This window comes from Mya arenaria, chromosome 9, assembly GCF_026914265.1.
Source record: "Mya arenaria isolate MELC-2E11 chromosome 9, ASM2691426v1".
NCBI lineage: Eukaryota > Metazoa > Mollusca > Bivalvia > Myida > Myidae > Mya > Mya arenaria.
The window spans coordinates 62,631,062-62,646,994 of NC_069130.1; the positions used below are offsets into that span (position 1 = coordinate 62,631,062).

At 34.8% G+C, this 15,933-nt stretch overlaps 1 protein-coding gene across 1 annotated transcript; it reads right to left on the minus strand.

The window, feature by feature from the left end:
- Window positions 1-3,399: 3,399 nt before the first annotated feature.
- On the minus strand, window positions 3,400-7,068 carry LOC128246251 (WSCD family member GA21586-like). Its single transcript, XM_052964443.1, has 5 exons — window positions 6,993-7,068; window positions 5,831-6,003; window positions 5,009-5,114; window positions 3,971-4,153; window positions 3,400-3,416 (listed from the first exon to the last, which is right to left on the minus strand). Exons 1-5 carry the CDS (start codon window positions 7,066-7,068, stop codon window positions 3,400-3,402), a joined length of 555 nt encoding a protein of 184 aa, XP_052820403.1.
- Between the last annotated feature and the right edge of the window lie 8,865 nt (window positions 7,069-15,933).

Sequence of the window (15,933 nt, forward strand, 5' to 3'; positions counted from 1 at the left end):
AAATGGATGACATATTGTAATGGTTATGGGTCAGTTTATACCAAAATCCTTCTCTGCGTTACTTAAAGGGTATCGGCCAAGATCACCATAAAGCATTATATGAGGGGTGCTTTTTTAACATTCAAAATATATTTCATAAAATCAGTGTGCACCTTTTCTATTAAATTAAGGTCACCATAGCCCCAAACTTCACAAGCATAGAGTAAAATAGGTGCAACCGTATTGTCAAATAACTTAATTTGGCAATCTAATGGTAGACATAAGTTTCTAATCTTCACATAAAGGCAAAATAAAGCTTTTCTAGCCTGCTCCACAACATGTTTTTTTACAGTTTGTTAGCCTTCTATTTTTTGAAAAAGTTACTCATAGATATTTGAAAGCGTCTACAACTTCAAATTGTTTGTTATTAACAAAGATATTTCTATTGCGTCTTGGTCAGTCACCAAATACTAAAACTTTTGTCTTTTCAATATTAATATCAAGCTTCCATCTATCGCAGTAATCAGCAAAATTATTCATTAAAGAAATTAGCTCATTTTCTAATTTAGCAAACAGTACTGTATCATCTGCATACAATAATAATACTATTTTCAAGTATATATCAAGGTCAACATCAGTTATATCAATACATGAGTTGCTTTTACTTAGCATATACTGCTCTAAATCATTTAAAAACAAAGAAAACAGTATAGGAGATAAATTTTCGCCTTGTCTGACACCGCTTCAACATTGAAAATATTCTGTTGTGTTATTATTCAACAGTAAATATGATTTAATGTTATTATACATATTTTTTATGACATTGAACAATTTCCCATTTATATTATATTTAACTAGTTTTGCCCAGGGGCCCGCTCTCCATACATAATCGAACGCCTTTCTAAAATCAATAAATGCACAGAATAGTTTGGTTCTCTTATGCTTGCAATATTCTGACAATAAATGCAAAATAAATATATTGTTAATAGTGCTATGTTTTTTTTCGAAAGCCAGCTTGATTTTTAACAACAACTCATTTTCTTCAATGAAAGATGTAAGCCTAGCATTTAATACTGCAGTATATAGTTTGCCAAGGCAGCTTAAGATTGTAATTGGTCTGTAGTTTTCCGGGGACATCATGTCTCCTTTATTTTTATAAATCGGTAGTATAACACCAACAAGCCAAGATTCAGGTAGAATACCACTTTGCAACACAACATTAAACAATTTAACGTAGACATCGATAAAAATATGACGCGTTGATTTAAAGTATTCATTTGCTATTTGATCTAGACCACAGGCTTAATCATTTTATTATTATGTCACAGCTCCTGGGAAATTTGTTATCGAAGCCGGTTTTTTATGTACCATGAAATCACATTCCTCACAGGTAAAAAATTGCATCATTTTTTTAACAAAAAAAGTAAATTTTACAACTGAGTCACATTTGTCACAGATTGTTTTTTCCAGTATTGCAGGTAGATTTTGTTGATATACATGTATGCGTATATATTCTAGTCAAAGAATCTTTCATTATAATGTTGTTGTTGCTGTTAGTTGGCTACAGTTGTAGGCGCAGTGGCGGTTGTTGTAGAGATAGTTGTTGTTTTTTTGTTGTTTTTTATGTTGTTGCTGTATGGGTATAGTGGTATAAGTAGGAAGATTATTGGTTGTTGTTGGCACCGTAATCGTTGGTGTATACCTAGTAAAGGTAGATGGCATTGTGTTTGTTGTCGTGAGTTGTGTTGGCATAGACAGATGTACTGGAAAAAGTATTTCCAACGCTTTCAACGGCTAAATTTCGGGCAAGCAGTGAATACCGCAGTGCTATATACACGGCTGCGAAACAGTGGCTCCAGCTCTTTTAGGAGCGGTGTATAAAAAAGAGCCAATGACACTTCCGAGCTAGAGCAAAAGAACGGATATCATCATAAAACGTAAGTATGACTCGTTATTTTATCTAATATCACAATTATGAGGGCTTATTTGAGAAATCGGGGAATGCAGTGCCATATAAATATGTTTAATCTTCACACGTATTTCAGTTATTTTGTAAACATATTGTTTATGGAGTAATAAAACCGATTCTCCCATCAAACACATGCATGTTTACAAACGAAAGTAGAACATTTTCACCAATTTTCAGCTGAATTTCACTCAAGAAGCTTACATTTAAGATAAAAGCGGTATTATCGAGTGCTTTTATTTTGTCGGGAAAAAATGACCGCCTGTTTACCGGAATAAGCATGTTTATACTCTTTTTCTGGGTTGAGCTGGAGCCAAAAGCCAGGGAGCTATTGTTATTATTTTTAGTATTATTATTATTTTTTTTCTTTTTTTCTTTCTCATATTACATTTTTAATATCAAATTTATCAAACGGCAATGTCGTAGACAAATCTGTGAAGAATATGATTCTCTTGCTTTCCACCATTTTGGTCAATCATATATGTCACAGTTTGAAACTATTTTTCACAGACCTGTGAAAATATGAAAAATAAGGTCCTACATGTACTAGAAAACAAGGAGTGTTATCATAACATAACATAACATAACATAACATAACATAACATAACATAACATAACATAACATAATATTTATTCAGCATTAAATGACATATCATCTATAGCCAAAATGCAAAACATATGAAATAAATCATATGAAACAAATCATCGTGAAGAGCAAAGACATAGTCAATAGAGAAGTGTACTATATATCATATCAATTCTCAACATAATTAGGTTCTGATCGTAACAAAAATGCATGATATAGATATTTACTAACACAGTGCATAGTTTTTCCGCTATCTGAGGACAAAAGGTTAATAAATGTTTGTTTTGTTGGCCAATGGCAAAAGTATGGTTTAAAGAATTGTTTTCGTAGATTGTGATATTTTGGACATACTAAAAGAAAATGATATTCATTTTCGATGGTATTCATATTACAAAAGGTACATATTCTATCTGTTCTTGGGATGTTATGATGTCTTCCCGTTTCGATTAATAGGTCATGTGAGGAAACTCGAAATTTTGTAAGGGCAATTCTATATTTATTTATGTGTATACTATCTAGATATTTTTCTTGATTGAGTTCATTTTTATACCAGCGATATGTTTCTAGTCTGTTTGTATCATTAATATCTGTATTCCACGACTGTTTATAAATATCAATCATTCTTTGTCGTATTATTTCGATCGAAATCGGTTGTATTTCTTGATTTAACCATATTTCTGACATTCCAATTTCTCGCCTTTCTCTTTTCACTCTTTTTCCTCTTGTTAGATTTTTTGTTTTTCTTTTTTTCGTTATCTGACATGAAGTCTGATGTTTACACAATACACTGCTGTCCAAATAAGTTTAATAATCCAGTTTTATTTAATTTAAATCACTAATATTCCCCGGAGAAAAACATTCCATGTCTTCACTCTTCACCCTTCACTGCAATCACAACATCACTCGTAGCTTTGTACGTATTTTATTTATATCTTTATTAGAGTCTCGTCCATATACATACTAAAAGTTACATGCAACACATAAAACAAATAATTATATGGCCATTCTATACAGAATTACAGGAGACTATTTGACAAATACACTCGTATGTTCGCTTGACCGTGTATATCATCGTAAACGTGATTGCTGTGGAAAACCTTTAATTGGCGTCGCTCTTTTCGCGATATTGTCATGTTTTATTTGTTTTATTTTCGCGATTTGGGGGATTTTTTAAAGTCCAAGTATGATTGTAAAAAAAACTTGGCGACGTTAAATCGCACTACAGTTACCATAAGTAAGCTTTCTGATTTACAATTCATCGTTATATTTATAATACGACTGTATAACATCATCATCAACACCATGCATACGTAAACGGTCTGTTACGTTATCAACTGCTGACTTGAAAATTGACGTCACTGATGACGCAAATATGTTGTCATGAGTTACCCAATCCTTGCGTTCACGGTGGTATCTACCCTCTAAATTCAACGACAAACACCACAATGAACGTAACGTCACCGGAACGTCAAGAAACTCATACAGCTTGAACATTTCCCAAAGTACATCCGTCTTCAATCGTTCATACACGAGCACGTGCACCGGTTCTTTGAAATCCTTGAGCCAATACATCACGTGATCACTCCAGGATCTTGCCCGACTTGTCGCGAAATTCTCAAAATCTAAAAAGAGAAAAAAATGTATAAAGTGTTTATTCAAGAGTAGTATTAATTCACCAGTCAATTGTAACCACGCCCCCCCCCCCCCCCGGTCCGGGGTTATACCGGGAATAGCCGGGGAAATGGGCCGTGTTTTTTTCCTTTCAGGTGGCCCCGCAGTGCCGGGTGAATGTTGTGGTTTTGCTTTCGCTTTAAATATAGCGGGGAATGGGCCTTACCTAGGGTCCCTGGGGTGCGGGGGCATTTGGCGGGGATTTTACCATCTGTTCGTCTCCGCAGGGCGGGGATTTTAGCCTGGGTTGGCTGGACCGAAAGTAAAAGTCCCCGCTATTCCCCGGACCTCGGGGGCCGTGGTTACAATTGACTGGTGCATAAGACAAGCACATTCGGAACACTGCAGATTGGTAAAAAAATCGCGAGGTCCCTTATCGCGATCTTAAGATTTTTGCCGATTTGCGAGGTTTTAGATTATTTAGTAATCGGCGGCGCCATTCTTTAACATTAAAATTAACACACATGGAGTTTGAAATAAGTCACCTGCTGGCCCCAATTTCTCGAAACTTCTTAAGCTTAACAGGCTTAAGTCATTATTTCAATTAGCCATACTACATACTGAAAATGGATTTTGATAAATGAAAAATGGTTTATTCTGATAAGCATACAGATTATTCCTACATAATTTTTAAAAAAAATCTTGAAGAAGTAAATATCACACATTTAATATAACAACAAAAATAGTGAGATTAGCTTAATCCTGTTATAAGAGACTTAAGAAGTTTCGAGAAATTGGGGCCTGGTCCACTTTGATCCTCGCAAGACTTCAGCAAACTTCAGTTATTTTGTCGGAAACATTCTTACGTGCGTCGTTCTTAATGGAGTCCATACTGACTGATCCCGTCTTCCCCACCCGCACCAAGTTGTACGTAGAAAAGAAAGCGTTGAATGGGTTCCGTAATATATAAACCTGAAATCCAAGTGTTTTCCAGATGAATCACTGTTTAATTCTAGAAAGATAAACGAATTTAATAATCTTGCCACTTACATAAGATATGCATACAGAATGAGAAATAATACAATGTATATTTAACAAAACTGAACATATTATTAATTTATTATCATGTGATAAAATATTACTATTTATCATGTTGTTATTCATGTATCGATTACTTTTTCAGTATGATTTTGTTGATATGTCATATTTAGCAACCCATACTCGTGTATACTAGTAACAGATGGCTGATTTAAAATTTACGAAATTCTTCAACCGATGTACCGGCACACAGGGGCAGGTTGCGTTGTTTTGACACACCACGCCCCCGTCCGTTTGTTGTTGTTTTTTTAATTTTTTCTTTATCATTTTTTTATCAATTTTTAGTAAGAATATGATTTGTTTACTGTAACTTGTGAAAATTGGCCAAAAAAAATTTTTTTTTTGCCAATTTTCACAAGTTACAGTTACCACATCATATTCTTACTAAAAATTGATAAAAAATAATAATAAAATTTAAAAAAAAAAAAAACGGACGGGGGCGTGGTGTGTCAAAACAACGCAACCTGCCCCTGTGTACCGGCATACATCCGAGGTTGTCTTAAAGAAAAATGGCCTGACGAGTTCCGAATGACCACTACTGTGTACAAGAAAAATTAATTAATACTAGAATAATTTCAGTCGTCACGTACCGCCTTTTCAAATTGCAGAGTCTGATGCGTTGGACAGAATTTCCTAACCCTTCCCGCTATGGCCCCGATTTTATGGGTTTTAACCAAGAACACACTGTTGTTGGTTGGACAAATGCTCTCCCCCGAGAATGTATCTGCAACCACGCCCTCGAATATAGTTCCAGTCTGTATGCCTGAAAAGTTGATGCAATATCACGATAACACACAAGTTTGTCAAAATCTAAGCATTTGTTATTAAGGTAGGCAAGACAATTATGATGTTAGTTATATCTCAGTTAGACATGCAAATAAGTCAGTTAGAAATGCTAAGATGTCAGAGGTCAGTAAAAGCTATACATGCCAGATATACATTCTATATTGTAAGTTATACATGCTACGATGTCAGGTATAAATGCTACGATGTCAGGTATAAGTGCTAAGATGTCAGGTAAACATGCAACGATGTCAGGTATAAATGCTATGATGTCAGGTATGAATGCTAGAAATGTCAGGTATAAATGCTACGATGTCAGTTAGACATGCTACGGTGTCAGGTATAAATGCTACGATGTCAGGTATAAATGCTACGATGTCAGTTAGACATGCTACGATGTCAGGTAAAATTGCTACGATGTCAGTTAAACATGCTACTATGTCAGGTATGAATGCTACGATGTCAGGTATAAATGCTACGATGTCAGACATGCTACGATGTCAGGTATAAATGCTACGATGTCAGTTAAACATGCTGCGAAGTCAGGTATGAATGCTGCGATGTCAGGTATAAATACTACGATGTCAGTTATACATTCTACGATGTCAGTTATACATTCTACGATGTCAGGTATAAATGCTACGATGTCAGTTAAACATGTGATATCACAACATAACATTATAGCTGTAGCGTTCTTCACACTCATTCGCTATGCTTGTTTGCAAGATGAAAACATATAAATATTTACTGTGTGCTTTTATTCTTTTTACTTGCGAAAGTAGCATCAATAAAGCTTGTGTGTTTTTTGCATGCAACAAATTCTCATAATGGTTTCACTGTTGATTGCTCCGGCATTTTTGTGATCTTATGCAATCGTTACCATCATCTAAGACCTATTCGGGAACATGAATTAAGATCACAAAATGAAGCAACATTTGAGTTTCTTAGCAACGTTTTAATGAAAAGTACCTGTGAGTTGTTCAAGCAGATGTCTTGTCCAAGTATTACCGGATCCAGGAAAGCTAGCCAGGGAGACCATAGGCATGGCCGAACTCGGCGGTCCAATCACAACAGGGTTACAAGACACTTGATTGAAATATTCATGACTAAACACCCTCTTGAACATGTCATTATTGAACGTTTGGTCATTAACACTATTATCTACACAAGCTTTCGCGATTTTCAATATTAATTCTTCAGTGACTGCTTCATGCGCATATATATTAATGAGTTCCTCACATGTGACATTTCTCACAATATTTTCAGAATAATTTGACACTAACACCGCGAGAATGGCGAAGATTGGAAGTCCGGTCAGACACACGCAAGCAAACTTCCTGCTCATACATTTCATTTTTGATGATTCTGTATGTATCAGTTAGATATTTAAGATACTTTCAGATGATTTATTCGCAATTTATACAGCACAAAACAGCTTCTTTTAGGCGAAGTGTTCATTATGCCACAGGCGACGAGATGGATGCCCTGGAATAAATATCTTTGATAAATTTCATCTATTCTTTGCTCATCATATTGGGTGAAATAATATAGAATTACATCTATTAAATGATATTTCACTGTTTAAAACACAAAACAGTCATTGTTATTGCATTAGTAATACACTGTTTACTTTTAACGAAATTAAGCAATAGTTCATAACTCGAGAAAAGTTAACTGGTGATAGTTCGTTAATATGTTTAGAATTCCGTATATAAATCATCTTTAAAACAGTCGTTTTCTCAACGTTGCGATCTACTACGACAATTGTCTGGTGTGCTCGACATACTACAACTATTCGATGGACATTGACATTGCTTGCAATGTTAACTACATTGTCGTAGCAGAATCCACAGTAGTTCGCTCGATTCACCAAGTGAATGGTTGTTGCTGCAAGGGCACTATCGTTTATGACATTATCAACAAGTAAAAACAGCGCGTTTTTTAACATGAGGACACAGAGGGACTAGCCTAGCCCGATATACAGACATTTAAACCAGGATCATATTGAAATGCTCACTATATTTAAGGGCCTACAGGCAGACAACGTCATAACATACATTGTTTAGATATTACATCTTAGTACAAATATGCATTCACGGGTATCTGCATTAAAATAATCAACTTGTTTATGCATTTCTTTTGCCAAGAAAGCAGTTTTCTTCAGGATATATTTTAGGGATGTCGAACTGAACGGGGTAGGGTCTAAAATACATAAATAAAGGCATATTATGTCCCTTTTATGATTTGTTTTTAGTATTTCATTCACCGATGATACAATTTGACGTATATTTTTAATATTTTAAGGTAAAAAGTGTAAGTTAATTGAACTCAAACACACCGGGATCACAAAAGAACATCTTTAAAGTGTTGAAACTAACTTTTCGAAGCCGCTGTCGATCAGATATCAATTGGGCGGCTGGTATTGAGATCGTGCGTTGTCTATTGTGACGAGCACATTTCGGTTATTTTATTTTCAAACAATAGATGACCGAATTCACTTGTTTATATCCCGAGCGAGTATGGGAATAATGTAATATCGTGCTTTACTCTCATTACAGTTGTATGACTTATGGTGTACTTATATAATTTATATGTGACGTTATTTCGTGAGTAATAAAATGAATAATATCACTACCATCAAACGCAACAGTGAAAGAGAAATCAGTAACAGACACTCAACAAATCAATATTTTAAATAACAAATTTACACAAGAAATTTAAAATAAGTAATGCTTAAATTTAACTACAACAGAATATTAAATTGTCCAAAGTTTTTTTTCAAAGACTTACATTTAATGTATATCATTGTGTACAACGCATTGAATTTCACTTACTGATGTATCACATCTCTTACCACACATGTATCTGTCGCAGATTTTACTGCGGATGTCTACCACGTAAATCCAATATGTATCTGTATAATCACGTGACTTTCACATGCTGAATATATACAAACAATAAACAATTGTGCGCTAATTTTACACAGGCTAACTCAGCTGAGACAACATCACAATATTATTTTAACCATGTAAAGTGATGTATTATAGGCCTCATACTAGCACGTATTGACAATTATAGTATTGTCTTGTGGAAATTATGTATTTGCCTATTTTGGGACCATCTGGTGTCTAGCCCCTTTAAGTCCAACTACACTTTCAGTATATATAATTCCCACAAAAGATTAAAATGTTACTCTCACAGAATTATTTAAATACAACCAACATTTAAGAAATGTTCACACATTGTTGAATCTATTATGGAAACTTTAATTTCACTCAACGACCCAAAATCAGATATACGAGTATTTTCCATAAATTTTAAATTTCACCATATTTTAAATTATTATCATCAGAATGTTATGAATTTACATTAACGATGAAAACAGTGGCCATTTTCTAAATGTCTGAATTAGAACTAACTATTAGACTTGAAAATGTAAAGAGGATTGCAAACATTTTATAAACTCATAATACATAACCATACAAAATAGTGTCCGGGCCCGTGAACACGTACACCGACCGTAAGTATTTATGGATAAAATCGGGATCATTGTGGGCCAAATGGCACCAAAAAGCAATGAAAATAATACAGACCTTTGTATCAAAAAAGTTTTAACATGTAATAATCTTTTACAGAAATTTAACATGCGTTTTATACAAACCATATCCATGTTGTTGCATGTATTGTAACCTGAATTAGTAAATAAACCGAGCTTAAAGTTTAAGAACTTCAAATGAACTCGTTCTTTTTCTTTCGATTTTGTATAACCCCAAATTTCACATGAATAGTTTAATATATATTTATTATACAACTGCATCGAACAACTGGCAGAGTTGAGACGTTAAATCGTAATCTTTACATTTAAATAATTCTAAATATAAAGCCTTAAGAGCCGTCATGTTCATTCTGCATACATACTACCACTAATTTCCACGACAGTTTAACCGTATTGGTTAGTAGGACACTAACGCAAATCACAGTAGAGGTGGGAATGTCACTATTACATATGACGACACAATGATATACATGCAGAAACAAAAGGCCTTAAACAGCCGCAAACAAAAACACAGCTGATATATCAAATTAATCATTTGAAAAAAAATAATACCCCATCTGCGATTTCTAAGAATATTCCACAGTAAGTTAATGTTGTAATTTCACATACAATTGCAATTTCTACACAAAAACTGTTACCAACGAAATAAAGAGTATTCCATTCAGCTTTATTTTAAATTGCAGAAAGTCTCTGCCTTCGTGTTTGATCCAAAGGTTGTAGATATAGTTCAATAATTGCATTTCATTGAGGTCGTAGCCCTAGGCTGATACTACTTCGTCTGATAAATCACCATGTTGACCAAACAGTTGTTTTATAATTGAATGTAATGATAAGAACCTTTTATCATTTAAATGTAATTAGATTTTATGATACTTTCTAATTGTACACTGGCAGAAATGTTATTTGCCACAATTCACTGTTTTGACAGCAATATTATAACGATTCGATGAATATATTCAGAGATTTTATATGTGTTTAGGATTATTTCTTGCAAATGACCTATGGCGCCATATGCATACTTACATTAAGTTTGTATTGAGACTGGTGGCTATCATGGATCGCAGTAAGTCTGCAAGAACTATCTCAAACAATAGAGATATTAATCAATCTTGTGCGTTACTGGTGTTCAAACATTTGGATTTATTATTGCATACCCATTCATTTGTCACTGCTGATAACAGTACAGTATCACTAGCGGATTCAAATCGTCTAAGATTACTTTTTATTTCAATATTGGAGAAGAAAAGTAATAAAATACGCCCAAAATGTACCATTTCGGACTAAATTGTTAACATTTTCCACCAAACCACCCTCCCAACACTTTAACCAAATAAATTTCGTTACTTAGGGATGGGCTCAAGTCAAAAGGGTACGCCCCTAATTTACCCCCCTCCAACGTCGATTCCTGGATCCGCCCATGAGTATGGTCCCATAACGGCATAAGATGTGGTAAATCTGGTGTAGCTATTATGTATAAAAAGTCGTTATCATATTGTACAGAACTTATTGAAAATATTTCAAACGATAGAGTAAGTGGTTTAGAAGTTAAGTGTTTAAATTTATAACCACAGTACATCTTTTGTGCATACTTACCAGCATGTAACGATTTAGATAACAAGAGCTGTCGTAAGACAGCGCGCTCGACTACGCCGCTTTGACTTAGAAGTGAATACAATATTGATGTATGTGCGCGTCAAAAGCAATAAAAATCAAATTAAAAAGTAAACAGTGACCATTACTCTCGGGGGGCCAAAACATAATCTCATGAAAGGTCTCTATGAACTCTTTATATATACCAAGTTTGCTCGCAATATGTCATCCCTTACTTAAGTTATTCAACACCAACAATTTTTCCATTAAAAATAACCTTGACCTTGACCTTGATCCTATCGGCCTCAAACGCAATCTCATGAAAGGTCTCTATAACCTCTTCCTATATACCAACTTTGGTCACTGGATGTCAAACCTCGCTAAATTTATTCGATACTTAAAGGGGCTGTACTCCGTATGATAAAATAGCGAAAAAAGAAAAAGAAAATTGTCGAAAACTGACATAAACTTGGCATCGATGTGTACAATGTATTGAAACTTACTAACTGAAGTACCACAGAGTTTACAATTTATTTAAGTTAAGCAGTTATTTCGTATTTTTCCATTATCTACCAGGTATAATTCATTTCTTGTGCGTGATTGGCTTGTCGGTGTTATCGCGTGATATTACCGAGGTAGGTGTAAAGCTTAATTATGTCATCCAATTAGAGTAAGCCTTTGTAGCACAGTGGATATGACGCTGGACTGCAATTTTGGCGACACGGGTTCGAACCGACACGGGTTCGAAACCGGTCTCCGACACCTTTTTTTTACATTTAAGTACTTTTTTTACAATTATGATATCAAAGCGTAACACATTCTATTAGATAATTGAGATTCGTTACAGAAAAAACGTTTTTGGTGCCAATCTGGTGTACAGTCCCTTTAAGGTGACTTTGACGCTGTCCTCCCACCAGCCCGCCCAAATAATGACACAAGTCATTCTTATATCTTGTTTTCCCTTTGTGAAAATCTGGTTAAGAATATAAACATGTGCTTGTCAAAATAAATCAAAAGAAAATTTAAAAAAAAAGTAAATCAAGGGCCATAATTGGTATTAAGGGTTTAAATGGGGATGTGTTACCTTATTGTAAGCTGGTCATCATTATAATTGTGCAAAGTATTAATTCAATTCAATGAAGGGTAAAGAATATTTTTTATTAAAATCCAAACTTACCCTAAAACTTTAACGTAAGTTTCAAAGTCAATCAGGGGCAATAACTTGTAATAAGGATAATATGGAGTTATGTAACCTCATTCTATGATGGTCCTGGACAACTGTGTAAAGTATCAAGTCAATTGCATGTAGGGTACATAAGCTATTAATAAATATCCCAACCTGCTCTAAAACTTTAACCTAAGTTCCAAAGTCAATCAGGGACCATAATTTGTATAAATAATAATATGGAGTTATCTAACCTCATTATGTGATGGCCATGAACGACTGTGTGAAGTATTAAGGGATTTGAATGAAGGATATTGGACTTATAGGTGAAAATCCCAACTTGCCCTAAAACTTTAACCGGACGCCGACGCAAACTCGAGATCTGGGGCGAGGAGTAAAGCCCTCCTTATTCTTCGAATAGTCGAGCTAAAAATAAAATTTATTAGACGATATATTGCATATATATATATAAGTAGGATATTGCTTTTTGTAAATATATTTGTCATGTCACTATATAAATGCTATATCATAATACGTTTGTGTCTCGGCCATAATTAGATAGTTAGTAAATGGGCAAAGGCAAACATGCCGATTCGCCAATAAACTCTTCATATAAAATCGTTGATTTGTCATTATACCCAAGTAGGGAGTGTTATTGTTGCTGGGGACCTAAATTGCCAGTTTCTACAATACGGCGATCGAGGGAGGGGCAAATCAAGGTTACTCATCAATTTGATAATTAAAAAAAGTTTTTATCAGTATCACAGTTCTGTAACCATGGTGACGCTTATACGATTATGCCAACGCAATATACTGGACTTTATTCGAATAGAACCAACATTCCGAGAACAGGTTAAAAATTCGAAATAATTGACAGTGACAATGACGTTGAACAATAAAAAAGTACAATTGAAAATGAATAGAAGAGCATGTTAGAAACAGAGAGTGACTGCTGCGGCCCGGACTTTCTAAATTATCACATTACAGACGTTTTAAACGCTGCCACGAGAAACCTACCGGTCATCGGTTTAAGCGGACGAAGGAAGTGGAGGCCGGGCACATCATAGCAAGACATCTACGAAGGATCTGGATGGCGGCGGGTCGGCCTCAAGGAATTGAATATGATACCGTGAAAAAATGTGGCCAATGCAAAGTTTCGGCGTATACAGAGACTGAAACAAGAAAAAGTTGATAGTGTTGAATATACCGGTGATAGCGTTGCAAACAGTAGTATTTTGAAACAGTTTTCGACTATTAGTATTCACTATAAAAAAATGAACAAATTATACAGTGCGTATATGACTATTCATGGAACAACAATACAACTGACCCATCACTTGTAGCTGATATTGGACTTAATGAAAATGAAGAAGCTTCGAAAACGTTAAAGAAACAGAAATGACAAAATATTTTTAAACGAGCATGTCATTTATGGGGGGTCGATAGTTCAAGAAGCATTAATTAATCTGTGTGACACGTTGAAACGTTGCCAGAGAAATGGAAATCCAGAATTATACCCCCAATATATAAGGGAAAGGGAAAAGTCAAAAACGATCCGTACAGTCACAGACCCGTCTCCCTGCTCGCTTGTTTCTGCAAATTATATAAACGGATTTTATTAAACAGAATCAACACACATGTCTATTATCACAAAATCTATTATTTGAGGGTGAAAACATGTTTATACCGCGAGTCTGAACCAGAAGGCCGCATTCGATTTGGTTTGGCACGGAAGCTTATTCTACGATCTCGGGCAACTTGGCTTCTGTGGAAAAAATCGCATCATCATAAATATGTGCGATTACACTTGAAATGCGTAGTACGCGCGACGGGCTGAAGTCAGACATTATAAACGTCCGGCGCTCTGTGCGTCGAGGAGGAGTACTTTCATCATTTTTAGGCTGTAGGCCGCTAGGCCTGCAGACTTTTATAACCGTATCTCGGAAATCGCATCGGCAGATTGACATAACATTTTTAACTTTTAGCGAATTAATGCGCGCACGGGCGTATCAACCACAGCGCGGTTAGACCTGCGTGGGTCAACGACCTAATTTACATTAACATTTACATCGAAAATACCTAGTAAGCAATCTGCTCTAATTGCTACGGAGTGTGTTCTGCATATTGATCAGCTTGCTAAAAGTTGCGCCGCAATGAGTCTTCAGTCTATGTTATGCGGTTAATATAGTTTGGAAACGCTGCGTTTTTCGTAATATAACGCACTTGATACATACAGTCGAACCTCGTGAGGTCGACTTTTTCGGGACCTAGTGAAGTCGAGATAACGAAAAGTCGACTCATCCGAATAACAAAAAAATATCACCAATCCCAACACGTTTGAGTTGGATTGTACGATGTTTACATCCACAATTGAACGGTCTTGTTAAATATTTACGTCGTGAAAACAGCAAACTTATTATTGAAATTAAAGTGAAACAAAAGAAGAATTATTTGTGTCAAATTTATTTCTTTTACGTTTATGGATCATACAAAACACATATAAAACCACAATTGCATCCATTTGTACATTGTAAGATTTGTACATTTTGCTTCGGCCGGGAACCGATAACATCTACATGTACAATGCAGTTAAGAATAGAATGTGGGTCATCGCATTCAGACAGGTTTATTCCCCAGAAATAACCTCTGAGAAGTCGTTAAAAGACTTAAAAAAATATGGATCGTATTATGATGCTATAAATGCTAATAAGGCGTAAGATATCAAACCATAAAGTTTTAAATGAAATTATGATAGTTCATTTTATCCTACAATCAGTTTTTTCAAGTATAATTTCTTCGTTTTAAATTGCCTAAATCGGCTATTACTTGACATATTTATTGAGATTATTAGTTTTTAATTGAGTTTTTTTTTTAAATGTGTGTCGCATAAAAACATTCGTTTGTGTAGGTACATACTAACAACCTTTTAACCATTTACTAAATGAATATTATACACTTTTACAATTCAAATCAAACCGCGCAAAGCGTTGACAGGCTACATTTTGTCATAGTCATGTAATGCCGAATGGAACAAAAAGTGTGTGAATATTTCTAAGTTTTCTCGGTAATTTCAGTCCAATATCTTGAGCATGTAGTATAATGCTTATATGCATATTTTAAAAAAAACTGATATAAATCTGTTCATTTTTGTCCACGAGTGACATATGTTGAGGGCATTATTAAGATACATGTACATCAAAAATACAGGGAAGAAATAGTATGTGGGTGATAGATCCAGAGGTATTAGGCGTTGTAGAAAGAAGCCTTAAACATAAACCTAATTAGTATGTCCAATGCATTTTATGGGATGCATTTGGTAAAGCCTGCAGACCCTGTTAGTAAATTAAATACGCCTCAAGTCAAGTTTGAAGTGTAGAGTAGATTTGACTAAAAATTCCTTAATGCTTTATCCATGGCAGCGCATTGTTTATGAAACCAAAGCTCCAGATAAAGTTTTATATGATTTTGAGTATAACTCCATATCTTATTAGTAACTATTTGGAGTATTCCACATTTCACGTAACTTGATCTTATTGAAAATCCACAAAATGTTGCACGCTTTGGTTGTACTTGGTCTACATCGATCAGCTGATAGTCAC